The sequence below is a fragment of the Rhodnius prolixus genome, unplaced genomic scaffold, assembly GCF_049639745.1.
Source record: "Rhodnius prolixus isolate KJV_2025 unplaced genomic scaffold, Rpr scaffold_9, whole genome shotgun sequence".
Taxonomy (NCBI): domain Eukaryota; kingdom Metazoa; phylum Arthropoda; class Insecta; order Hemiptera; family Reduviidae; genus Rhodnius; species Rhodnius prolixus.
In genome coordinates, this window is record NW_027411604.1 from 6,550,305 (window position 1) to 6,577,247 (window position 26,943).

Consider the following 26,943-nt stretch of genomic DNA (forward strand, 5'->3'; position numbering starts at 1 on the left):
ATTTTTTATTTTTCTTCTGAAGTATTCTTTTTCAGCTCCTTTGAATCCAGAAAAAGTGTTTTTTTTTTAGAGTAGTTGTAGTGTGTAAACTCGCTACCATAAAACGAAACATCGCAAAAGCTCATCTCAATATTACTTTTGAGTATCCGCTTAGATCTGATTTTACAGTTGGATTCTGTGGCAAACCCCAATTTAAATATAAACTTTCAGCTCTCAGCGATCATTAGTTGTTTAAGATAATTTTTTGCACATTTTATTATCAATCTAGCTTCTAAAATCCGCATTTTCGTACCAAGGGACCTCAAATGGATTTTCCAGTATAACTCTGTATCAAAAATTTAACTAATCGCTATACTTCACTTAGGTAATTAGAGAAAGTAAAAAAAATCAATGACAGGATGCTGCTACTTTTGCTTGTGTACGTCAAGGCTACGCTACCTTTTCTTAAAGTTTTCCTAGTGTTTGGCTGTTATTTCCCGAATTTCGCGATTCCTGAAAAGTATATGAATTTACATATCACCTGTCAATGAATGAAGTCAATTAAATCCAATATTTTCCACGTAAATACTTATTTATGTGGATTGGTACAATTAATTTCCATTTAAATTTTAAAGAGAAGTGAAAATAAAATATAGAAACGTTACTAATTTTACACTTGTAAGCAAAATTGACTACTGTCCAAAGGACCTGGCCACGCGATAGGTGTGAGTGCTTGATGAATTATTTTATTAATAGAACTGTAGCAATTAGAAAAAAAAACCTACGTATACAATGTTGAAGTTGGAACGGCACAAGGACTGTCTGCACAGTTCCATTAGTGCTTTTATTAAAAATATAGATTTATGCTGACCAATTGCATTTCCATTATTGATTTTAAGAGCTTGCTTTTTACTTTTTGCTATCTATGGTCATTAACTATATTTATATTAATATTCACTATAAATCTATTTTGTAATTGGTATTTTTTAGATCGTCGGTATTATTTATAATATATGACATCCACTTGCTGCGTCAGGGTCACCTCAGCTTTATACCTTCTACAGCGGAGCACTTGTGTTCAGGAAAAGAATGTATATTTAACAACAATCTTCCCGAGCTAGCTTTGCAACGTCTTTAAAAAAAAAAATGTTAAATCATCTAGTGCAAACCTTTAAGATAAAAATTAAGGCGTTTATCAAGCGTAAGGCACTTTTAGTTCCTCTTTTGAAATTCTTTACCATACCTGTTTAAGAGAACGTGAGGCTTTAGGAATTGAAGCCAATGATCGATTATCGTTGAGTGTGAAGCCAATCAGATATTTTGCAAATAACGGGATAAATAAGTTTAGAATTAACCAAATTTTTCCTTACAATAACTTTATTTACAGTAAATAAAATTTCCATTTCATGTTTATTAACATTTTAAAATTAATTAAATCAGAAAAAAAAACCTCTTCTGATTGCATTAAAATTGGGTGAGGTGTATAGGGAGTCTTAATATTTTGTTGAGATTTACTTTAAAACCTAAAATTATTCTTAGACATGATTTTTCTTTTAATTAAAAGTTAAATTACTAAAAAAATGTACACTAATTAAAAATATCAACTTAATAATTTAGCATGATCTTGAAGGAAGAATCTCGTTTTTAAAAAAATTGTAATAAAACATTTATTATGGAAAACATATTAAAGTTAGTTTTAAAATTAAGATAGTTTTTCAATCCATCTGATTGAATAATTATTTACAATTCAAACGCTATATAATTTAAGTGTTCTATCCATACTTGTAGAAGCTATAAATTGGGCATTCCTACCAAATCTAACACCTGTAGCCATAGCCGTATGATCATTGAATACTTTCAATTCTTGCCATTGTTTGCATACGTAAACCCTACAAAGTAAGAGATTAGAAATCACTTGCACAAAAATAAAAATGTACAGTTCAAAAATATTACTAAAATTAACTGACCGAATATCCGTTCCACCAACAGCTAAGTATGTTCCACTTTGATCAAACGATAAATCTTTTATCTCATACCCATCGTCTAATTGTAATGTTTTGAAGTTTTTCAATTTTCGTAAATCCCACAGTTTAATACAAGCATCATCAGCAGCTGTAGCTAAGTAATAGCCGTTTTCTGAGAATGATATTGCAGTGATGGGTCCAGAATGTCCTTAAACAAAAAAAAAAACACATTTAATTAGGCATTTTTTTCTTACTTTATGCAAGTGATTGATGATTGACTAATTTTCTTGTACCGCAACCTGAATTTCTTGAGGCCACGATCGGTCAGCAAAATGTGTGTTACTGTAGAGTTAAGCCTTAGTATATTGAATAGGGAGGGAGAGGTTCGCTCTGTCCAGGAAGATCGAGAATTCTCTGCAATTCTATTCCAATAGTAGAAACTTACGGTTCAGTGTGAAGGGTTGAACTAAATTGCTTTTGGGTTTCTTAATCCAAGAAACTGCTCAGATCAACCTCTCTGCAGGCTTTATGAGTTTGGTGTCAGTATAAATTTGATTATTGCTATGCTAGGCTACTCACAAGACTTACATCTGATTAGAACAAGTGTTCTTATCAAGCTACTCTCCTAAGTTCGTTTTCTTCTAGGTTTCTAGATTTGTATGTTCACCTCCATGATTTGGACCAGTGTGTGGAGGAGGGCATCGAGCATTGTTGATTCCTTTCATTTGACCAGACCGATTGTCTGCGCTGACATAATCTGGCATTAATCTCACAAAATCATTTTTTTAGAGGACGCCTGCTCAGGATGCCTACCTTAGATGGGTTCAGGCCTTAGAGTAGATGCGAGCTATGAGAGGATAAAATAAAAAGTGACCATACGCGGGTCTCGAACGAGGGAGCTCCCGCTCAATTGCACACTGCAAAGCAAATCCTCCCCTCAAAATAAGCACTTGATATTTCGAACATTTGATGACAATTTCTCATTCAATACCGATTTAGGAAAAAATAAAATTTTAATATTTTCGTATTGCTTAGGATTACCTGAAAAGTTAGCTACATTTGATTGTTCCTTTAAATCCCAAATTTTAACTTGTGAATCTGAAGTTCCAGTTCCAAAAATCAAACCATCAGGATGAAACTGGGCAGTAGTAAGACCAGTTGCATTACTTCCTTCAGTAACCTGTTTCAAACAGACTTAAATAATTGAACATACGAAAAAAAAATCTAAAGAATCATTTTTGGTTTATTAGCGTATAACTGAATGTACTAATCAGTTATTCAAAATTGACTGGTTTGCCTTTTCTTGAAGACACCAAATTGTGTCTTTCATATGGAACAAGTTGTCAAGGACGGGCAGGCTATTATGAAAGCAGAACAGTTGCAATTAACCGAACAGATATTATTAATGGAAAAGGCGGCAAGAGATTCGGGCGTTCAGAGGCGAGGACAGCATGAGATATTGGGTCCATTTCCGCCTAAAATTTGGATTTTATTTTATTGATAAAGAGAAACTTGCAGGATAGTACCTTAGCTGAAGGCTCTGTCAAAAAACTCGGCTTTACTTTTTCTGACATTTTATAAATTTGTAAACAGATTAAGGTTACTTATTTATCCCTCAAATTTGAAAAGGTTAAATTAAAAAAACAGCTTATGTCATATTAATTAGTTTGGTCTATTCAATTAACGGAAAATATAATTGAATACAATTGTTTATTCTAGCAATGAAAATTAACCGAATGCCCTATAATAGAAATAGAAATAGAAAAGAAATTTATTATTCTGGGACAATTGTCCCCTAAGAATAAATACAGGTACAAATAATGTGAAGTCTGAAAATGTATTCTACATGAAAAGTTATAAAAGTATTCAACAGTTTAATGGAATCGTACCTTTGTTAGTAAACGGCCCGATCGAATGTCCGAAAATGCCCAATACTGATCTGTAGAAGTAGACAGGACATAGTCTCCTGTTGGATGAAGTGAAAGTCCGGTGACGGGTGCATCATGAGCTCTCAATAACTGTAAAGGCTGCGAGCTCGGTACATTCCATACCCTAATCGTGGTGTCAGGAGATGCCGTAATAACAATATCCTAGATCATAACATAATTAATTATTGAACCAAATATACTTCCGTACATATCCAGAAATAGATTTTCACTTACTTCTTCAGGATGATAAATTACTCTTGTGACCTTTTTTGTATGCCCTTTTAGAATTGCAACCACCTGTTCGGTGTCTTTGTTAAATACTGTAGCGTTTCTATCGTTACCTCCTGTTAATATTTTACTTGTATCTGCTTGATGAATATCAAGTGACAAAATACCCGGAATGGATGCACTGTGTAAACCCTTTAAAAAAAGTTACTGGTTAATGCTCCAATTATTTGTTGCATATAGAATTGTGACCATTATTAATACTTACCGGGTGCGACGCGACAGTTTTGAAATTTCTAATTGTTTCCTGAGGCACTAAATCTTCCGGAACTGTTCGCCCTCTCTTCTTTCTTTCTTGGGTAAGAACAGTAGCTTTATCTTGAAGTTTCTGTATAACCTCAGCAGACATTCCAGCCTGTTCTGTAGGTTGATTGGCCACTCCTCCAGCTTCAACTGCAACCGCCTGAGGGGAAACGTCCCAAACGTGAATAAATAAGCTATTCAGGGATTACAAATAAAACAAGAACCAAACTTTTGTCAGACACTTACTGGTTGTGGAATTGCAGCCGATGGTTGGGCAATACCCGCTTGTGGTTTCAAAGTGGCAAGGGCTTCTCTGGCAGCTGTAACCTCTTTCGTTAACCTGCCGATTACACGACAGGCTGCATCGTGTTGATATAAAGCATGGCTAAGCTCTTGTCTTGCAGTTTGTAGCTGCTGCCTCTGTGTAAAACTTTGCAACATCACAGCATCCCATTCATCTTGCAGAGTTTTTAAAATGGCCGGAATGGAAGTAGCAGAAGGAGGTTTAGGTTTTACCACAGGTGTTGCTAAAATAATAAATTACTTTGAAAACAAAGATTTCTTTTAACTAAGATATTCTTATTGCAAATCACTATAATTAAGGACTCCAATGTTATATACATAATTACAAACCAAGCCCGAATCAACAATCCTTCCTAAACAGGTTGAGTTTGCAATACAATTTCATTCGGAAAGATGTTTAATCCTCTTTAAACGAACAACAATAAACAATATTATGAAATGGAGGAACCACCATATTGCTATAATCAAAATTATACAAATTTCAAAGGCGTAAGAACCACCCATTAACCTCAGAAAAAAAATCAAAGGACCAAAAAAGAACTAAAATATAGTACTAGAAAAAATAGTCACTTATCATAACCTAGGTAACTAACTTCCTCTGCTCTGCACTTACTCTTCTTATAATTGTAATTGTTGAAAATCACAGCACTGGTCCTACACTTACTAATAAGAAATATCACAGCAATATTCTAACAAAACCATTCTTACTTTTGATATCAATAAGCATTTCCAAAGTGAGTTCCTTTCCATTTATTGGATCTGAACCATTTTCCGTTACATACTTTTCGATAAGACGCCTCTCAAAAATTGACCCAGACACCGGAGATACCACGGGATGTTCGGGTACTTCATTAGATACTGTAACAAAAATAAATCACAACTTAAAGAGTTCTTTAAATAAAAAAGAAAGAAAAAATGGAAATTATATTATCAAACTTGAATATAACACGTTTGCCGGGACATATAACCTCAAGAGCAGAAGTACGCTACCACAATTTGAATAAAAAATCAGATAAAACAAATTTTACTCACTAGCACAGCACAAGGCCATATTTCGAAGAAAAAAATTTACTCAACGCCTAAATATTTTTATTAATTACTATTTTATTCGTCGGTGAAACACTATTAACATATCCTAATCACCCTATAAACCAAACAACCACTCTAACTTTCAATCCAAACTGAATTAACCACAGTTGCCTCAATCAATGTATGGGTGTTGATGTTTTAATTAATTTTAATTACGGATAAATTTTTCATCAATTATTTTTATTTTAGTTTTCCTTTATTTTTTTTAAATTCATGTAATTTTTCTACATCTCTTTATATTTGACACAGAAATACGTCTTCGTATAACCCTTCACATACACAAATGTCTGTTCGTAGCTCTGGTCGAGTGGGCTTTATGTAATAGCAGTGACGTTTAGATACAATTATTTATAAAGAGCCTCTTTAAGTCAACACTAAAAAAAGGTGCATTTTAGAATTATTAACAAATACCCCTTATTAGTGAATGGTAAGTTTGTGTTTGTTGCTTAGTTTTATTGAAGTGGGTGAATCGTTGAATGTTAATGAATATTATTTATTGGAAGAAGTGTATTTCAGATAGAAGGTCACAGATTAAGATTTCTAATTGTTTGCCTAGTACTCCAAGTTCTCAGTGATACTTTTAAAAAAAGAACAATTTATTTTACTAGATGGAAACATCAAATGCTCCAGGTCCATCCAAAAGTGGAAAAGATGAAGAGAAAGAGGAAAATCCTATGTTCGAATGTAACATATGCCTTGATACAGCAAAAGATGCAGTTGTTAGCATGTGTGGACATTTATTTTGGTAAGTTTTTTTAATTAAATTTTTCAGTTTTTATATTCTTTGGTATTGGAAACTTTCTGTTTAAACAAATTAAAAGTGATGATGCAATAACCGCCGTTTACTAAGTTACCTTCTTGAAGCAAATGTCAATAGTATTTAAATATTCATATTGTTTTTATTGAATTTATGTATTCTGTGGTATTGGATAGATATCTACATGTATTCATGTTATTTATTTGTGATTCGCTCATTGTCAAAAAAATGTCTATTCGTTTGTATTTCATGCTATAAATTTCTCTCAGCTTGCTATACATCATGTACGGGAACTTATTGAGATGCATACATTTTGTGAACTCTCCTAAATGCTTAAACATTTTGATGTTGAAACATTTTTAATCCATTAAGAATATAATAAGATAATAATATGATTAATTTTTTTTTTTTTTTAACCATTTTACAATGTTTACTTCGTCCTTCAAATGACCGTGACTATTGGTCGCTTTTCTTATCACATACCTGTGCTAAAATGTTTTTGTCTTAGCATTGAAAACAAAAATGATCCATCATCGTTCATGTAGTTTGGTACAGTATTGATAGGATGATTAAAAATAATTTAGGAACGTAATTTATTTGTCTTAATTGTTTGATTCATTACAAATTTGTCATACCTTGAAAACAATATTGTGACTTAATTACTTTGCTATTAGGCCTGCATAAATGAGCACAAATCACCTAAAATTTTCAAAGCTAAGATAAATTAAACCAGTCAAAAATTAAAAACGAAAACACAAAAAATAAGGTATTTTTAGAGCTGTCAAGGACTCATATTCAATTAGTTGGATAATGATCATCAAAGAAACAAAAGTATATAAATTTCTAAAAAAAAAAATGTGCACTTCACTAATTGTTAAATTTGTGAAGATTGGAGATTTTACTTCCAGTTTTTGATGAGATTTTTCTTTTTCATTTCCAAACTTGAGAAAAAGGTTTGTTTTTCAATGTGCTCTTCTAAGATTGTTATATTTAATCTACATTTCAGTTGGCCCTGTCTACATCAGTGGCTGGAAACTCGCCCAATGAGACAGTTATGTCCAGTCTGCAAAGCTGCCATTTGCAAGGATAAAGTAATTCCATTGTACGGACGTGGCAGCAATCAACAAGAAGATCCGAGGTACAGTATTATTCTAGTAGTGAAACTGAGCTGAGCATTTCTAATGAATAACTTAAATTGTCGAATAAGACATCAGTGCTGATGGTATTACATAATGTGTGGTGATAAACTTTAATTTGGATAATAAAATAAATATTTATCCCTTTGTTAAGCTATCATTCCTTGAGTTTTGAGCGAAAAACAGCTGCACTCAAATATAAACTTTGGTATAGTATATACGAGTTAAAGTAGTTAAACTTTCTCTGGCAAAAGTAATTATTGCTCAGATTTAGCCAAGTCTAAATTGTTTGTAGAATGGGAGTTTACCATCAAAATTTCGAAAATTCCTCCGTGCAGTACGCTAATGATCAAAGACTTCTTTCTCCTGGACATCTCATAAAGCTGTGCAGCGCTTATGCCAGTATTGGCCTAAAAATGGAAAGTTATTTTGATTGATTTTAACTTTCTTTAATATCACTTGACTGTGGCTAAAATTTATTTCTTCAAAAAAATTTGTATATTTTTAACTTATGTGTGTTTATTTTAACAGGAATAAGGTACCTCCAAGACCTGCAGGACAGCGGCAGGAACCGGAGAGTAGCGTAAGTAACTAATTTGTTTTTTATTATAGTAATGTTATAAATTCATAATCTAAATTGAATTATCTTAGGTACTATATTCGATGAAGAGAAGAGAAAGAGAGAGACCCTTTGATAAATTTAAAATGCAAATGATGCAGGGCAGACTGTATTGGCTTGCACCAACACAAATACATTTTCTTTGTGCAATATAACTCTCCCTTCGTTGGTGCAGTCTATGTTCGAACCCTTAATCCTCTTAAGGAGGAGCAAATTTGGATTATGTGATACTGATTTGGATTCGTAAATTTCATCAGTCTTTAATGCAGAAATCTGTTCATTATATAATTTAACTTTCCAAGGTTATCCATTAAACTTTTCGTAGGAGTGGTTTGGGTGCATAGCAAATGATCAAAACTTTGTTCCTATAAGAACCTGATGAAACTAAGAGAAAGAAATGGTGTAAGGAAGAAGAAATCGCTGTCGAAGATTCTCTTAAAACCAATAAAAGGATAATTATGTTAAAATTGAAGTACACAAAGAAACAAGTCGAGATAAAAAAAATGCTTCAGTGGATTATCTTCCCCTTACCAGCGGATCAAGGGCGACATTGATGGCATAGTTTCGGCTTATAACCTGACATGACTATTTGAAAACATATGTGATAGGATCGGGTTAGTGGAATCCCTTGCAGCAGTCTCTGTAACGATAGAGAAGCAAGAGATGCCATTGGAGAAGATGGGCTTAAAGAAATTGGGAGGCAGGAGCTTGTGTAGTTACGTCAAGGCATAGTTTAAAAAATAAATAAATAAATAAAACATTGATATTTCTGAAGTTGGGTAAAAGCTTAAACATATCACAATTAAAGATAACAGTGTGCTACGTGAATAATAATCCTCGATCAAAAATATATAGTTAAAATTGTTTGCAACTTGGCGAAAAAGATTGGAACTAAACAGTTAATTGTTCTGTTCCAATTCCTGCGTTCTTGTGGATGTTTTTTCCAGAAGGAGAATAATATGTTGCTATCGCCAACTATAAAAAAATTCATCTAGGGTCTCCCGAAACAGTCGATTGTGTTTAGCAATCTCAACGGTAAATTCGATTTCATCAACACCCAAAACATTCTGCAAACTAACAGATATGCTGCAATAAATAATTGTTAAGATCGCAGATGATTGGACGCTGAGGTAACTTTTTGAAGATTAGTCTGTTTCACTTCCCTTGTTTCGAGCTTTATTCGCGTATTTTTAGAAACAAGGTACGAATAAAGGTAGATTTTTTGGCTCCGTGATAACATTTTCAATTTTGAAGATATCAAAAATTCTCCCTGCTCTTATAGCCAAGGTTCTTGATTCAGGTAGTTTTCCTGATTTAGATCTGTCAGCATTGACGTTATTCTTAGATTATTTAAGTCTGTATCGTACCTCATTATTGATCAGTTAACCAATTAATCGGTTATTGCGTTACAATCTGCACACCCTATTATTATCATGTTCCACCCTTGGTCTCTATTAATATGTAAATGCCAAGGGCTTGCCCTTTTCTTTCTCTCCTACTCACTCCCAGATAAAGGGAAGACCTCAAAACATGAATTGAGTTTCAAAATTTCGAAAGTTTCACACGATTTCGCTTGACTCCCTTTAACGAAGAAGTTAAGAAAGTGAAAATGTGTTATATTCAAATAAATATCATATTTATTCTATAAGAATTTAAATTTAACTAATAGTATAATCAACTTAATTAAAACACATTCAAATTTGCCGCTACAACAAGTCGCCATGACAGTCAGCTGGGTATAACCTCCACCGTATCTCTCTTTTTGTCAATTTGCCCTGAGCTTCTGAGCGGTAGTGAGGTGCCAATCGTGCTTTAGCCTTAGAATGTCTGAAGAATGCTAGTGATTTTACTGTCGTGACTTTTCGAAATCCTGTACGAATCTAATCCAACTTTTTTAGAGGAAGATGAAAATACGAAACCAGTAAAAAAAACTTTTGAACTTAGATAAAATCCGCAATGTTTTCCAATTTTGAGGATACGTCTGTTCTAAAATATTAAATAACTACACAAGAAGTTACCACAAATAAATATTTCTGTTAAATTTAAATAATGATACTTGAAATATTTCAGCAAAAATTCACTTTGAATTATAGAACTGAAAAAATGTTTTTATTTTTAGGGCTTTCCTGGTTTTGGGTTTGGCGATAATGGTTTTCACATGTCTTTTGGAATTGGAGCATTTCCTTTTGGATTTATTACATCTACATTTAATCCTCACGACCAAAGGGCTTCTCAAGGTAAGTTTTTATTAAAAGCAATAATGCTTGCAATGTTTTTCTTTTTTTTTTAAACTTTTGATCACAACAAAATGGCTATGATTGTTTGGTAGTTGCAAATATCAAGTTATAGTAACATTTAATCTTTGCCATAAATTAGCAAAATCTGAAACATGACCTTCCTTTGCTGAATTGCTTTAAATTTAGAATTATATTTTAGGCATTACATTTGTACGTATTGTAGCGTGGATTTCTAAATAAAAAAGCTAAAGTAGTTTCTACTTTTAGAGCTTTTGTTTAAATTCGATTTTGGGAAAACTTGAACTTATAAGAGTTATACAAGTTGAAAAGCCTTCTTCGGGCTGTGACTACTGTATTTTTATATCAAATTTAGACCGTTAATGTAGTTATTTAGATATTTTTTCATTTCCTCTTACTCTTTGCAAGAGGAAATATTGCAAGTATGGAGATTTTCGATTTTGAGTTCTCTTGGGATAATATTGAGGTTACCATAAGTACAAATAAGTGGGTTTTACAAATCTGTCTTACCCGACTGGCTCTTAATGCTTATTTTTGAAGCATTTGTCCTCGAAACTACATCTAAGCGTAGTTCCTTAGGTGAAGTTCAGCTCTCCTTTCAATTTCAGTGTTAGTGTAGGTTGTTTATTATTAACACATTTCTCATTTGAGTTTCAAGTGCGATACTGCATTTGGAAAAATATGTATTTTCAGGAAGTGCAGTGCTCAGAACGGCTTTTTTGTTACTTTAAAATCTTAAGTCCCCAAAAGGGTTTTACTTGAATTGAACTTAAAACATAACATTTGTTTGAAGCTATGTTTGTTAGGTTTGATTTTTGTTTTCTGAAAGAACATTGTATTGAGGTGCTGAGTGAGCTGTAATGTCATACTTTTTAATGTTCGTTTTTTTTTTGGGGGGGGGGGGACTCTCGCTGATTTATATTTGAATTGATTTTGTACATTTGTTGCCTATTGGAGTTTGCCCTATGAATGTTGCCCTTACTATAAAACATGGGAATTTTATGCATAATATTATTATTATTTATTTATTTTTTTTTTGGCGCATCGATTGGCGCGCAAATTATTGTTATAGAATCATTTCTAATCTGTTTTTTTTTCTCTCTCTGTTCCTCAGCGGCAAGAGGATTCGCTCATGAAGATGAATTTATTTCAAAAATGTTCCTCTATGTTGCTATTACTTTCATATTATGGTTATTAATAGCGTAGCCAACTTTAAAACATTCCAATAACTATTTAAAAATTTAAATTTTGAAGTAATGTATTCTACACAATTATTCTTTAAAGTATATAATATGTATTTATGATGTAATGAGAATATATAACTTTACCTCTCAGCAAATAAATTGTACCAAAAAAGTTGCGAATCGTAATGTTTTTATAATAAAATAGTAATAAAACAATTGAGAACAGATTTTCTGGAAATTTACAGAAAATTAATTTAAATAACAACTGAAGATAACCTGTAAAAAGTATTCTTATAAGTTAATTTTCAATTTGGGTGGATGTTTGAATACCACCATTACATACAACTCATTCATTTATATTAACTTTTTAAATAGTAAAAAATAAAATATATCAAATTGAATTTAAATAAATTAAAAATATAAGCAGCGCAAGTATATATTCTCCTTTTATTATACCGTTTGAAATTGAAAACAATTTTCTGATTTAAACTTCATTATATTTATGTTATATTTATTCAAAATATTGTTTCCGTGTTGAAAGGAATTTTCATTTCTGTTCTTGTTGCTGTAACTACCTGCTTTTTAATTGTTGTGTATTATTAATTTTTGTTTATTTGTCAGGTTTTATTTGATTGTTAAATTTTTTTATTAGAATAATAAAAGTTACCGTTTTGAACAAAAATTCAGAAGAAAGTTTTATTTTTATTTATTTACATCTCTTTATAAGAGGAGATATTACTAGATCGTGCAGATTTCCAATTTTTATTTTCCAGTGTAAATAATGTTTCTTTTGGCCTCCCAAGTCCGAAAAAAAAAATAGTTTTGCAAAAATTAGTCTGCGTTTGTAAAATATGGAGCATAATTCTTTAAAGGAAAATCTTAAGTTTAAATTAAAATACATAGATATTGTTAAACAAAAAAGATAAATGCTTCCAGACAAGAATGACAAAAAAAAAAATTAATGTGATTTTTTATAGTATTATTTACTTGTGTTATGACGAATAATTATGGTCTTGGTTTTTTTATTGAATAGCTGGCTGGAAGAACCCAGGTTGGCTGTTTTCTCTTGGGCTTATTTTTAGATTTGTTCGGAAAAATCAGAATCTTTGTAACTCAAGTCCGAAAATGGAATTTTGGTATATCTGCTTAAGATAGTTTTGGTAAAGCTTTCTCCCTCCTTCTACTGTCGAATAGTTATCTCTTTATATGACACAACATTTGCAAAGGTTGATTATAAAGAAAACCTTTTTTAGATACGTACCTCTTTCTAACCAAACTTACACTGGTTATCTATACAATTGAGTGGCCTGTTGAAGTAATTGTGAAAAAGACTTGAGCAAGAACATTTCCGCCCTGAATGTTCGCGCAGCCAAAAGAGGCCAACTTTTTTTTAAGCAGGAATTAGCTAAGTATTTTTTTTTTATCTACGGTTTTAGGATTTTGAAAGACCTGGACCGGTCTAGCCTTTGTTATGCTCCAGCTAATGGAGCTGTCTTCCTCCAGCATCCACTTATTGTTTTAAAAAACCTATTTTTTTTTTTTTCTTAATGAAGGATACAAAGTCAAGTTTAAGGTTTATAATATTAATATTATTTAAAGATATATGAATTGATATTTATTTAAACAAATCATTTTAACCAATCATGGAATAAAATAAATCACATCGGTAAATTTTATTTATAAAAAATAAATTTATAGAAATCCAGTTTGCAGTTTTGTTTTTTTTTCTTTATTTATTCAATCAATTTCACTTTTTAGGATGTTTTCTTTCTTAGACTCAAGTTGTTTTAAGAAACCTAAATTTGTGTTATTGATCGTAAAATGTCTCCCAGTTTTATCCTGTTAAATTAAAAAAAAATTCTGGTAAATTAAAATTTAAAAAGTCATATTAGAATACTTTTCAGTTTTATGGGTATTGGTCTTGGCTTCAGTTCTGGAATTTAATTAAATTTTTGGGCCCTTTTGTATCTGAGAGAGAACAACTCTAATCCACCATTGATCACCCCATTCACTTATAGCCATTGAGGTTGAGGTAGGCTTCTCAGTGGGGTTAGATTCTACAGTAATGTTCGGTTGGTTATCAACTAATCAATTTTAGAAAAATCAAATAATGGCCGATATGTTTAGAGTTTGAAAAAAAAATGTGAGTTAAAATCTTAAGGATAGTAGTGAGGAAAAGTTGTAAGAGTGATTTCAAAACTAAAAAATGTTGTATGTTAACTTTGTCTTTTGTCTTTAAATTACGAGGAAAAGGTACTTCTTTCTCTAAAAGGGCCAAAGGAAAAAGGTCTTATTAATTTTTAATTACTTTCCATTGTAGATTTCACAAAAATAACTTTTCCTCAAGATTTCAGTACGAGTCCTTTATCGGGAACATCTTTAAGGTTGGGGTGAGCTAATAGTTTTTTGTTTTTTTTAATTAAAATATTTTAATTATAGTCTTTATTTGATAGTTCCTTTTTATGATGAACAGATCACCGAGTTTCAGGATACTCTTCTAAAGAGCACCAATGAAAAACGTTTAAAAACTCTCTGTCATAGCCTACATAGAAACCAAAATAAAGTTATGAAGTTTTTATCTGGATAATTACGCAATGTTTTGGATCGAATCAGAACAAGTTTTTGTCAGTTATGGCCAATTCATTCCTCAGACATACCATCAAAATTGACATCTTTAATTATATACTCAATCTTAAAATCTATTAAAGAACAATTATCACATACCAATTGCATATAAACATTTAAATTATGTGTCAAATGTAAGTTTACTTCATCTAAATTATAGTCATGCTTTGTTCTTTGTTTTTCCAATAATGTAAGATAATTTTCTTTAAGCCAATTTAGTGCACCTCCATCACTTGTGCTGAGGTAGTAATGGACTTCACCAAAAGCTTTGCTTTCTCTTTCAGCTAAACATTTTTTTAGTTTCTCATATAAATCTTTTTCTTCATTTTTCGCCTACAACACACCCGAAAACAAAATGAATTTTGGCTCATTAGAAGAATGTGAATATTTTAAAAATATTGCGCCACTAACCTTGAGCACATCATCTTTTATCAAAAAGTATTGCTCTTGTAATACATCAACACCCCAGGAATAGTGTCTACTTACAAGCATTTCTAAATAATTTAAAAATACGGGATATATATCTGCATTATTTTGTTTAATGAAACCTAACATATTTTCCCAAATCTCTCCTTTTTTTATATGCTCATAATATTGAATAAGTTTCAGTGTTATCTAAAAAACAAAAAACAAAATTTAAAAAATCAAAAGTAATTAAGGAAAAACAAAATAACTTTCGATATGCTGCAACTCCTATCAAAAACCCATAAGTTTGTTAGAAATACAAATTGCACCTTACAATAAATAGTCTTTCCATTCTTAATCCTAACAATAGTTCTAAGTGTATTAATAATTATTGATTCAAAAAATATATTTCAACATGATATTTTTTTATGTGCAGCGAAAATACAAAAGTAAGTAAAAATTCATTCATTGGACATTGCTTCAACATGTTTACAGAAAAAGTTGAAGAACCAATTAAGTTTTCATGATTATAACTTTATGTCTTTATATATTTCATGCACTTTTGAAGCTCGGATTAAATATCTAATAAGAACTTCCTTCTGTTTTTAAAGTCAAGCCGTAAAGGGGATAAAATAGGATCCTATTCTGTTCAAAGCATTCTAGGAAAGAATAATGAATGGGTTGTCTTCGAATTCATGAAGAAAAATGGAAAACCTGTTTTCTCTCTCTCAGACAATCTCGTGGAGTTGAAAGCCAAACAGTTCTCAAGAATCTTGAGAATATGAAAAGAAAAAAGTGTAAAACATTGGTTAGAGAGTGAAAATGAATTGGTATAAAAAGGATATTATAAAAGAGAAAGTGATCTGCATATTCAATAGAAAGTTGTAAATAATTAAAACTTTGAATCATTTGGAGGAAAGAGAAAACCTTGAGGAAAAAAGAACGGAAACTCAGCAGGTCCCAAAAAATTTAAGAAATTTAATTACAGAGTTTACTGGGGCCAAGTTTGTAAGCTGATATAATATTTAAAGGAAGAAGCTTGAATAAGTAGTAATTTTTATCTAAACTTAATAAAATACACGAATTCGTTTGTTTGTTTTTTAATGGTAATTTGAGATTTCAGAACGGAACATCGTTCAGGCAAGAGATATTATTTTTTGTTACAAGATAATTTCGAAAAAACATCAAAGAAACAAGTAAAATTCAATTATTGAAATTATTATTAATTATTTTGTGAAAGCCAAAAACATACTTCATTTTTAAGATTAATGTCCATCAAACGTAGCCCGTATAATTCACAAGCTCTTTGTGTAGCTGAATAATGTGTTCGCAATAGTAGTGTAACAATGGCATATACTTTTGGACGTATACAACCATATAAATCTAATAATGGAGGGCAACTTTTTACTTCTGGTTCTACACGCTTTTGATCACTTCCTAGTAAAATTTGTTCAGTATCTGTAAAAATGATTAAGATATTACTTAAACAGTGACGTCTTAAGACACATATGTAAACTTGTACTTATTATTTCACTGATTATTCCCGGAACAACAAGTTGAATAAAACAATGCCAACCTACTGCACAACCGTTTTCCGCCCTTTTTACTCCATTACTTTTCTCTTGATTCCTCCATAAATGACACAAAAGGGCAAAAATATTCATATCTTCTGTTTTTCCTCGCCAAGTAACAAATGGTATAACGCTGTATACATCTAATGCAATATCAGCTAACATTCCGGTGTATAAAAGCTGAATTGGATATGCTGAGGACTAAGTTCAGAACATTAATTAGGTAGTTGTAAAGGTATGCAGTGCCTTAAAAAATAAATTGCTATCAAAAATAAAGAATAAAATGATGATACCCGTTTGGTTCACCTCATTTTAAACTGATTGTTTAAAAAAAAATGCACTAGTTCGTTGATCTATAAATGTTTTTTGATAACTTATTCTAGAACGATTCGTATTCTTCAGTTATTCTTTGGAAAGGCTATACAGTCTCTAAGACCATTTCAGTAAAATGTACGATTCTGCGTATTTTATATTATAAAAGTGATTAAATGTATTAATTAAATTCTCAGTTCTTAAAAATTCCAAAACTTCAGAAAATACCATATTACTCAACTTTTCTTTTTTCCCTTTTCTGAGACTTTTTGTTTTTCTCGAAACTATGTTCTAAATTTTCTTTACACTTCATATTTATATCAAAAGTTTTTATTTGAATATTTTTTCAGGGTTTTGGGCATTTTGAAAATTTCCTGTTAGTCAACAATTTGACAATTTTAGTCAGCGAAAGTCGTGTCAGTGTGCACACTAATTTTTTTGTTTAATTTGAAAAAATTGTGTTTGGGCCGTGTAGAAAAATGTGCAGTTTTAGAAACTATATCTACCAAGAGAGGTAAGCTTTGGTATACTTTTTACTCCCTCTTAATCTAATATTAAAAGAAGATATTGTAATAGTGCAAATTTTGAATTTTGAGTTTTTAACATGATTAAAAATTATATAATAATAATAAAAGCTAGGAAAAATATCTAGAATGTTGACAAAATACCTCTATAATGTCCAATACAAGATACACCATTCCTTTTTGTATTAACAATTTTCTAACTTCTGTATTTCTGTTAACACAGGACCAAATGAAAGATCCAGTTGCAATAATTAAACTAAAAGTAGAAAATGAAAAAGATTTTTTTTAGTTATTGATTTTTTCACCTTCTCCGATAAGTGATAAATACTCATAAATTAATTAATAATCATAAGCAAAATACCATTCATCAGTTTTGTAATCCAATTCATCTGGTTTAAGAAACCTATTTAATGCATTTAATGATATATAAATCAGATCATCGTATAATCTGCAATCAATACTGTAGCTTTCGCATAATTCTTTAAGAATGCAAAACGTATAAGAAAGTGCTACTTGGAATAATGTTGACATAGATTTATAAAGAATAGTTTTTGCAAAACCTTTAATAGAATGTATATTACATAAATTAATCTATGATCAATGCCATTCAAAAAATTTAAATGTTAACTAAAACCAAATACGTATTTACTCACTAATTAATACTTCAAAAGCGTGTAATTGTCTAAAATGGTCAACCGGTACAATGTGTTTTAGCAATACTAAATGTAATGTTTTCACACAGCAGCATACCAATTCACTTCTTATTTTCTTAGTGGAAAAATATTCGATAAGAAAAAGAAGCCTGAAAAGAAGGAAACAAAATAATTAGATATCTATCATCTTGAAATCAATCTTTACTTTAAAGTAACCCTTAATACTTTTCTTAAATGGCATACAGCTTGCGTGATACTTTGCTAAAAAATCTCTAAAAAAAAGTACTGTTTCTTTGTCCATGAGTTTACCATATTTTAAGAAATTTTACTCGTTGAGTTCAAGAAAAATTTAAAGATTATTTAAAATTTTATTTTTTCATTGATATAAACGTTAATTTCTACCACTAATAAAAATAAAAATAAAAAAGTCCATGAGTCAAACCTTCCAGTTATTCCGCATTTAACATATACATCAGGAAAGTGTGGGGCAAAAAATGGTATTATATTGATAGCATACAGTAGTAAATCCCATTTCAGTGAATCAGACCATTTTGTTTTTAAATTCTTATTAAAAGGATCCAAAAGTATGGCTACATTTTCTAAACTGTTATAATCTAGTGCAACCTAAAAGCAATAATTTTTTTTAACATTTTTATTTTCATTATGATTAATTTAGAATTTTTACTTCGCACAGGCTGAAGTTTTCATTGACGGTTCAAGATATGCCGTGTATTTTGACGTTACATTACTGGTAAATCATGGCGAACATTAAAATTGATGTTCTTTACAGGAAGATTCTTTTAACTTCTTTGGTTCACTTTTATTTAACTTTTCTTATACACTTTTGGTTAATTTCATATATTTTTCTTGTTGATATTAATTTCAGAAAATGTAATTATTATTTGTTTTATTCTTTAAATCTAAGGTCATTAAAGCCCGGACTATCGGGGCACTACCTTCCTCTGAACAGTATTATTTCGTTCCAGATTTACATCATCGGGCAGAAGATCGGAAGAGTAAATCTAAGGGCCTGCAGCTGGATTCGAACCTGGAATCTCCGCGTAGGAATCTAATACATGAACCACTTAGCTTATCTCTTCCCAACATTTTTAAATATTTAATAATAGTTTTAGTTATTATTTGCTTTACCAAAATTAATTACAAAAAATGGATTGATGTGCCCTTAATAGAATTACATCAACTGAAAGTTGTTAATCTACCTGCATGTAATGAGTGTAACAAGTTTAGAAACAAATTGTTTGACCCATTTTTGAGAATATCTCAAAGATATGGGGGAAAAGAAACATCCAGTAAATATTCGGGTTGGGTGTTTTGAGATAACTATCTGTAAACTCCACGGAAGAGTGTGAATGAAGTATAAATTATGAACTTCCTTCTTTTTCAGTTTTTGGGTTAAAACGTTGTGCACACACAACATTTTCTAACAACTTTTTGTTCTCAATGGCTTTCAAAACGTATATTTAAGTTTAAAACTCAATATCGCAAATCCGAAATGGTCGCAGTTCCTTTCCTACAGCATACGAGAAAGTAAAATAAAAAAAAAAATTGATTTCATTAAAGAGAACTTATGCTAGTGAAGCATTGGTTACGGACTAATGAAGACAAGGGTCTCTTGAATGTTGGGAACAAGAAGATTTAAAGGGAAAGAAGAGAAGAGAATACTTAGAATCCAAAGCCTGTTTAGTCGTTTCGGAATTTTTCTTAGTAGCTCTTTGGGTCTTATCAAAACATAGATGGCAGAGGTGTCTCGGGGCACTTTGTGAGAATGCAAAAAAGAGAAAACGGATGCAAATAGAGATGCTTTTTGGTTGTTCTGGGAGATGCTAGGAAGAGAGCGCCACCACCTCTAAACCCCTAAGTTCCACTCATCTGTTGAGAATTGTTCTTAAACACCAGCTTATCATTTATTCCTGCCAGCAAACTTACCAGGTACGCACATGAATTTTTCAACAATAAAGCTTGCGTTATTAATAACAGTTTTTTGAATTGTGCATCTTCTTTGTCACCTTTAAATTTAACACCAGAAGCCCATGTTTCGTTTATGTTACAATCAGTCAATGAGGAAAGAAGAAATAAATCTGGAAATGATAAACCTAAAATCAGGAAGTGCTAAAAAATTACGAATCACTACTCGCTTTTATACATAAATCTTTTAATGCAAGTTTAAGTTAACATTAAAAATATGTATATATTTAATTAGTGAATCACCCTGCTTGTTAATTGGATAATTGATCGGTAATTATTAAAGATCTTGCCTAAGAACCCTAATTGGACCTTTAAGAAAAAAAAATTTAAACAGAAGCGATAGAACTGTACTCAAATATTAAAGTAGGATTATTTTGTAAATTATATGTATACATAATATATTAGGTTGATCATAAAATTTCTTGAATTGTAAACGATACTTCCAATACTATCAAATTTTTTATTAATTACCTGTTAAAAGACCGGATTGCGTTATATCTAAATTATCATAATTATAAAGAACTCTACAAATTACTCCCAAAATATCGTTTCTTAAAAGTGGTGAGCCACCTAAAACTGCACATCTCAGCCATGAACGTAAAGCCCTAAAAAAAAAAAGAAAAAAAAATGAAATAATTATTGAATGGACGGATGGAACCTTAAAAAAAGCTGGAGATAACAATAACAAATATAATCAACTTTCGCTTTCAAAAAGGTAAATTCTAACTTCCTTTTTTATCTCTTGCAAAAAAATAAGTTTTAATCGTGTTGAGATTTTCTAATTTAGGTTTGATCCAGAAATACATGTTTTGAGGTTTCTGAGCTCAAAAGAGAGGGTTTTACGAATTATTCTTTATGCTTGTCAATACAACTATTTCTGTGCATGGTTAGACTAACAAAACAGAAATATTACAGTAAGTTCAAATTATAGATTTGGTGTAGGAAATATCTGTCAATCAGCTATAGGAAAAGATCAGCAAATTTTAAATACCACTGTAATGTGTATTTTTCAATTTCTTTTTAGGGAGTATTTTCTCGAATCTGGTTCCAATGATTTTCTTTTAACTTTGCAAACATAAATGATCAACATAATGAATTTAAGAGAGGTATTAACTATGTATTAAGTTAAAGTCCACCAAATCTTTAATGTTTAAAGAAAATTCCATGAACTAGCAGAAAATCGTATGAATCTTCTCACCAGATTTTTCTATTTCAAATGGCAAGGACATTTTTATTTAATGTTTATGTTTTATGTGAAACAATAACATTTAGGAGGCTCTTCAAAATGTTTTAATTATATGTGTTAAGAAAGGAAATAATTATGTTTTAACCTACTTTAAAACGACGACTGGCAAAGGTGGTAAAGAAGAAAATGTTTTCTTATCCTCACATTCTAGTAGAAGCCATAAAATATTAATAATCATTTGTTTCTTCTGTTGTTCAATCAATCGCTTGTTTTTTATTTCATTATTGAAGAGTATCAGCTGTGGTATAGAGTCCCTATTTTTTAGTAAGTTTCTGGCTAAAAATGAAATAAACCATTTTGCATAGCATTATTATTTTAATTCTAACATGCATAAGAAAACTAACTCCTCCACATAACTGCCACAGGTTCTTTCTACTATTAGATTCTAATAATAATAAATTTCATTACAAGCTGCTAATTTTATATGGTTTATCAGTCAACTATTTATGTAGTAGATACTTAAAAATTTATTTATTTTTTGTAATTTTATGTAATATAAGGCAAATTTTCAGTTTTACTGTTAAGAAAAAGAAGTATTGCGCCGATTTCTGATGTTTCTTTGTTTGCCTGAAATAATGGTTTTTGACGTTCCTGAGCAAGAAAAAGTGGTTTTAAAAATTAATTTATAAATAAGTGAAAATTGGTCTGTACATGTCCAATGAATCCATGTACATCCATTTGTCTGTCTGGCTTTGGTCAGAGTGCTCATCGTAACCCAAAAACGAAGATCGTCCTGCTGGAATTTGATATTTGCTACGGGTGGGACAAAGATGGGACCCGGAAATAAGTTTTTCTACAAAGTCAACTTAACTTTTTTAAGTACCTCTTACAAAAGCTTTTTTTTTTAGTTTAATAGGTTATTAACGAGTACGCCTCTAATAATTTTTCTTAAACTTGATATTCCAATTAATTTTATTGATTCATAATTTTAATTTGCTCCAAGCAAGGATATCTTTGCCAACCCGTCTGCGTTCTCATTCCCAACCCGACAAAAATAGAAATATTCTACTTACCACATTGAACTGATGAGATGAGGATTTGATGAATGAGAAAAAGTATATTACTTTCTAATTCATGTGGTGCAATTAATAGGAAATCTAATAACAGCTCTGTTATCGAACTTTCTTCTAGTGCTTTTTTACGAATTCTAAATGGCACACAATTGTCCACTCCGTCGGCATTACACATAGTTTCTATTAAATTAATAACAATAAATTGGAAATCCGTTTTTCCATCCAGCAGTACTAAACAATGTCCTACAAAAAAAAACATTTGAATAATTTGTAAAGTTGAAAAAAATAATTTTATATATATTTACAATCTGTATAATAAAATAAGTACATAAAAAATATTGAATTTCTGTAGACGTTAGATATCATACTGCTTAGTGTTGAAGGAGATGGCAACAGCAGGGCTCTGCTCTCTATGAGTGTTGAAAGGAATTGTATTGGAGACGAGTTTGTTAATTACAGCTTAGAGGACAGAAACTTAATGAGTGTTTGTTTAATTTGACGGAGAATTTGATATTGCTTACATTTTTGTTCGTGTAGTTGAATCCCACATTTTTAGTTCTTAGTTCACATCGGCTTCAGCGTAGCGTTAAAAATTAGTTTTTATTTTCCATCAGGAGTATATCACAAAATTAGTTGAAGTATTAGTTCCTAATAGTTGAAGTATGTTTGCTAAGTATTAAATTTTAGGCCTTTGTTACACTTTTTAGTTTAATATGTTTAATACTGAGGAAGGAGTTCCACGTTAATCATTTGCAAATTAATGTATCAAGAAAAGCGTCATTGAGTCATGTTGATGGAAGGACAAGTGCTTTGCGGAAGTGTAAAATTCTCAAGTTGACTTCATTTATGAAGGATAAATTTAATACGCCGTATTTCGTATTGAGCATGAAGTGTTGGATAAGTGAAAGATTGTTGTATCGATCACATATGAACAAAGTGAATGAATTTCGTTGAATTGATATGTCGCTGGGTATATTGTATAAAAAAAGAGGCCAAGAATACGCTTCCTTAGGGCATACAAAATATGTATGTGAGAGACAGACTCACAACTTACTTGGAAGAATTAACTTACATACCTAAACTGTTAAAATAATTTGAAAGGTCTTCAGTACTATCTTTTATTAAATCTGATGTTTTCATGATTAGAGGGCCTTTGCTACATGTATAAAACAAACAGATTAAAATGTTTATATACTGTTGGCAATGGTTTAAATTTTCACATAGATATTCCAGTATTAATGGTAAATAAGTAACATCACAAATTCTTTAAAATTTTTGTTAAGGATCATTTATGTAACGATTTTATCAACATTATTATTTAAGGAGCGTCAACTTCTAAGGTCATTGGCACCCAGTTATTTTCCAGTTCACTGCCGGACTTCGGATAGTGTTCTCTCGATACAGGCAAACCTTTCATCACCAGGCAGTGAACTGTAAAAGGCATTAAGAAAAAAAAAATATATATTTTTAATTAAACGTTAGTTGGATATACTTCGAATAAACCTTGTTAAGTGAGTACTTTAATGTATCCAAATCACGACCAAGAAGTGGTTGTAAAATAAAAACCTTAAGTTTCGTACAAACTATTCTTAAAGATTCTGCTTAGTTCCAGCTTTTTGTTTATCCTTAGCAAATTATTTGATATTTATCTGCCAAAATAATATAAAGTACATCTAGGCGCCACGGTATCCGAACGGTTAGAAGTACGGCCTCAAAGCTCTAATATATTAGTGGTGCTACTGGTTCATCATTCAGTATTGCTTTCGGTTTTACTTAATCGGTTAATATAAAAAGTTAAGTAAAGTATGTTAGCTATCCACCTCCATCCACGAGAACTGGATAGATAGATGGAAATAAAATAAAAGTGGGATTTTCCATCATTTTCACTTTGTTGTTAAGTAAAACTTCTGCTTTAAATTAAAATATGAAAAAATAATAATTTCAAGGATATTAATTGTCCTTTAGTTAGCCCAAAATAATGATTGAAGAGAATGGTCTGCCTTGCTACTTGTAAACATCCATCCTCATCTAAAATAAGTTTGTATATTTTGGATAGTACTACTTCAGTACTTGTATGAAAAGTTTCCTCATCGTCTTCATGTTGACAGCATTGGCAATGTGAATCTGTAAGATAGAAACGAATGATTTTTTACTGCCCCTACGATTTGTAGATTAATTTATACTTCAAATAACTACAGACCATAAAATACACTGATATCAAAACACTCAGTGCTACTGGCGGCTGAATATATCGATGTATGTGTTGAATCATCTTTATCTGTCATACAGGACCAACTCATTGTGGATACGAATTCAAAGCAGTACTACTTCTAATATTTCGTTCCCTAATCCTAAAATAGAAAATAAATATTTACACAAATTTAAATACAAAAATATTATGGGTTATCCTAATAATCCTGTGCTATTAAAACTTTAATGGTATTACATCCTATCGTAACACTATTGGGAGTCCTTCTTTTCATAAATAACTCTGACGGTGATTTATGTGAAGTTTTAGGAGGATGTGTAACTTAGCAACAACCTTGCTACCTTTTCTTGAAGGCTGCCTCCTTCGCCTTTCCCCGCCATATATCTTGTTTGAAGGTTCTAATGAATCGCTCCTCCAATCCAAAATCCTTAAGACTTCGGGCCGTATTTATCCTGATGTTCTGTATCGCATTTCTGAGAAAAAAATGCTTAACTCTCCGGACCTAAATTGAGGTTTACGACTGATATATATTTCAATCCCTGGAATAATCACGTCATACGGGCAAACTACATATGTTTTGTAATAGGACATACAGTTACAATATCTGCAAATATTTCTACGAAATAACTCTTTAGTAATTGAATGAACAACTTTTGGCGAAAGCCATATCCATTTTTGCCGTTGTTGTAAAAGTTTTTTCTATAGTTAAAATTTTTAAAAAGTGCCTAGGCTTGCCTTTTTAAACCACCCTAGGCCCTAGGGTGTAAAGCTTCAATCGATAATTGAGCTGATGTTCGATTCAAATTTGCAATGCCGCTTCACATTGTTTTTTCTAAAAATAAAATAGTTATTTTTGTAAAATGTCTTCAATTTTTTTCGCTTATACTTAAAATTGTTAAAATGGACGCCTTAAACAATTTTATTTTGAGTTCTTATTAAACATTTTGAAATCGAGGTTATTTCGGTTGATGAAGGTTACAAAGTTTGGGTGGTAAAAAATTGTTATACGCTGTTTGAAAAGTTGTTCACACTTCACTCGAACAGCAATGGAACTTAGTTGAAATACGTTCAAATATTTCCTTTGTTATTTGCTTGATGTATTTCTCTTGTAGTGAGGGCGATCTTTTCTGGTGAATATGTAACTTAAGTGTGCAATAAACATTAACAATAATTATGGTGCGCTTTAAAAATAGGTAACACTTTTGTTTTAAATGTAATCAATGCTTATTCTTTTCTCGGAAAAATTTAATTGCTTTCTTACTAAATGTTATAACTATTTTGTTTCACATTCAAATCTACATTCAGAGTTTATTATTCTCGTTCACTGACGAAAATGTATTGTTTATTGTTTGCCTCCACACATTTTGCCTTTAATCCATAAGTTTATGTTTATTTGAAGGCTCAACTTCAATGTTTCCACTCTTTACGTTTAATTTTTTGTTTAATGTCAGATACGTTGCAGTGGAAGTTAAACCAGAAAAGTCAAGTAAAGATTTTAAAAAATTATCAGGAAAAGAATTAAGTCGACAGATATTAGGCGTTGTAAGTCGCCTGCATGGCGAATTCGGATTAGCTGCGGTTAGGCATGGATTTTCAGGTAACTTTTTGATTATTCGTAATAATTGTGAACAAGATTCAAATTGATTACGGTATTCCTAATGATTTTATTTACTACTTCCAGTTGTAAATTTGCTGTTTTATTATTTATTTTTTATAATGGAAAGTAAAGTAAGTTTTTCAATTTTAGTCAGTTATTGCAACGAAATCACACATATAGCTATTATAAGAGTAAGGCATGGTCCGCATAAGATAGTTACAAGTTCATTTCCTGCTATAACAAGTCTAGGCAATGTTCAAGCAAAAATTAATACATTATATGTTGGAGGAACATTACATCAGTGTTATAAAATGATTTTGGTGAAATTATTATTATATTTTTTACAAATTACTTACTTCTTTTTTAAAATCAATATGTTAATTAATTTGTAACGAATCTTTTACAGAAACATCAGAAAGAATCATTACTTAAATTGTTACCAAGTATAAAGGAGGAAGAAAGACTGTTTTTTGAAGAAGAATTTTTAAACCTTGGAGGATTTCTCACAAAGAAACAGAGAGATAAATAAAATGAATTAATTTTTTAAAAAAAGAAAAGAAATATATAGTCAAGTTTACAGGAAGTGTAATTGTAGTGATGAAAGTTACCAAAAAAAAGGGACATTTGGAATTTACTTACAATCAGTTTTTTTAGGAAGTTAACGTTACATCTTAAGCAATAACTTTATTCTTCTTTCTGTATTAACCAGTTTTTGTTGTAATAAATCACATCAAATCATATGATTTAATATTTATCTTATCACATAATTTAATAATTGAAATATTACGGAAGGTTTAATCATTTAAGAATTAAACATAATACTAATCAGATATTTCCATGATTTGCGAATCTGTGGTACGATATTTAAATTATTTATTTTCTGTACTCTAGCCTAATTGATTTATGCAAATTTTGTGAACAATGTGCGGGAATAGTTAAAAATAAATAAATATCTGAACACAAGAAACATTTATTTTATTGCGTCTTTACTAAAAAAAGAGTTTATTTTATTTAATTATTCGATTTGCTTAATAAAATATAAAATTTCAGTAATAAATTT

The 26,943-nt window shown here is 30.8% G+C and overlaps 4 protein-coding genes across 13 annotated transcripts; 2 read left to right on the forward strand and 2 right to left on the reverse strand.

Annotated features, from left to right (window-relative positions):
- Positions 1-1,338: 1,338 nt before the first annotated feature.
- Prp19 (pre-mRNA processing factor 19) lies at positions 1,339-5,895 on the reverse strand. Its single transcript, XM_074128975.1, has 9 exons — positions 5,735-5,895; positions 5,411-5,560; positions 4,646-4,926; positions 4,365-4,559; positions 4,106-4,291; positions 3,833-4,033; positions 2,985-3,123; positions 1,947-2,151; positions 1,339-1,868 (listed from the first exon to the last, which is right to left on the reverse strand). The coding sequence occupies exons 1-9, from the start codon at positions 5,751-5,753 to the stop codon at positions 1,727-1,729; spliced, it is 1,518 nt and encodes a 505-aa protein (XP_073985076.1). The 5' UTR covers positions 5,754-5,895; the 3' UTR covers positions 1,339-1,726.
- Positions 5,896-6,039: 144 nt separating this feature from the next.
- Positions 6,040-12,428, forward strand: LOC141454585 (E3 ubiquitin-protein ligase RNF185-like). Of its 3 annotated transcripts, none has more exons than XM_074129019.1 (6): positions 6,040-6,175; positions 6,400-6,536; positions 7,555-7,686; positions 8,216-8,267; positions 10,423-10,540; positions 11,673-12,428. In XM_074129019.1, exons 2-6 carry the CDS (start codon positions 6,400-6,402, stop codon positions 11,762-11,764), a joined length of 531 nt encoding a protein of 176 aa, XP_073985120.1. In that variant the 5' UTR covers positions 6,040-6,175; the 3' UTR covers positions 11,765-12,428. The 3 variants fall into 3 exon arrangements, with proteins under 3 accessions (XP_073985120.1, XP_073985119.1, XP_073985121.1); XM_074129018.1 differs by having other exon boundaries at positions 6,045-6,218; XM_074129020.1 differs by lacking the exon at positions 6,040-6,175 and adding an exon at positions 6,302-6,314.
- A 764-nt stretch (positions 12,429-13,192) lies between these two features.
- Positions 13,193-26,673, reverse strand: LOC141454564 (cilia- and flagella-associated protein 69-like). 8 transcript variants are annotated; one of them, XM_074128944.1, is made up of 18 exons: positions 26,523-26,673; positions 25,022-25,118; positions 24,278-24,428; positions 24,028-24,201; positions 23,154-23,342; positions 22,078-22,320; positions 21,154-21,340; positions 20,290-20,423; positions 19,780-19,931; positions 18,275-18,456; positions 17,833-17,981; positions 17,541-17,739; positions 17,324-17,435; positions 16,349-16,544; positions 16,025-16,230; positions 14,779-14,982; positions 14,467-14,700; positions 13,201-13,581 (listed from the first exon to the last, which is right to left on the reverse strand). In XM_074128944.1, the coding sequence occupies exons 3-18, from the start codon at positions 24,375-24,377 to the stop codon at positions 13,480-13,482; spliced, it is 2,763 nt and encodes a 920-aa protein (XP_073985045.1). In that variant the 5' UTR covers positions 24,378-24,428; positions 25,022-25,118; positions 26,523-26,673; the 3' UTR covers positions 13,201-13,479. The 8 variants fall into 8 exon arrangements, with proteins under 8 accessions (XP_073985047.1, XP_073985045.1, XP_073985046.1 ...); XM_074128945.1 differs by lacking the exons at positions 25,022-25,118; positions 26,523-26,673 and adding an exon at positions 24,524-24,980; XM_074128943.1 differs by lacking the exons at positions 25,022-25,118; positions 26,523-26,673 and adding an exon at positions 24,628-24,979.
- On the forward strand, positions 25,253-26,623 carry Pop5 (POP5 ribonuclease P/MRP subunit). The gene is made up of 4 exons (XM_074129021.1): positions 25,253-25,479; positions 25,738-25,883; positions 26,034-26,203; positions 26,290-26,623. Exons 1-4 carry the CDS (start codon positions 25,460-25,462, stop codon positions 26,410-26,412), a joined length of 459 nt encoding a protein of 152 aa, XP_073985122.1. The 5' UTR covers positions 25,253-25,459; the 3' UTR covers positions 26,413-26,623.
- Positions 26,674-26,943: the final 270 nt, after the last annotated feature.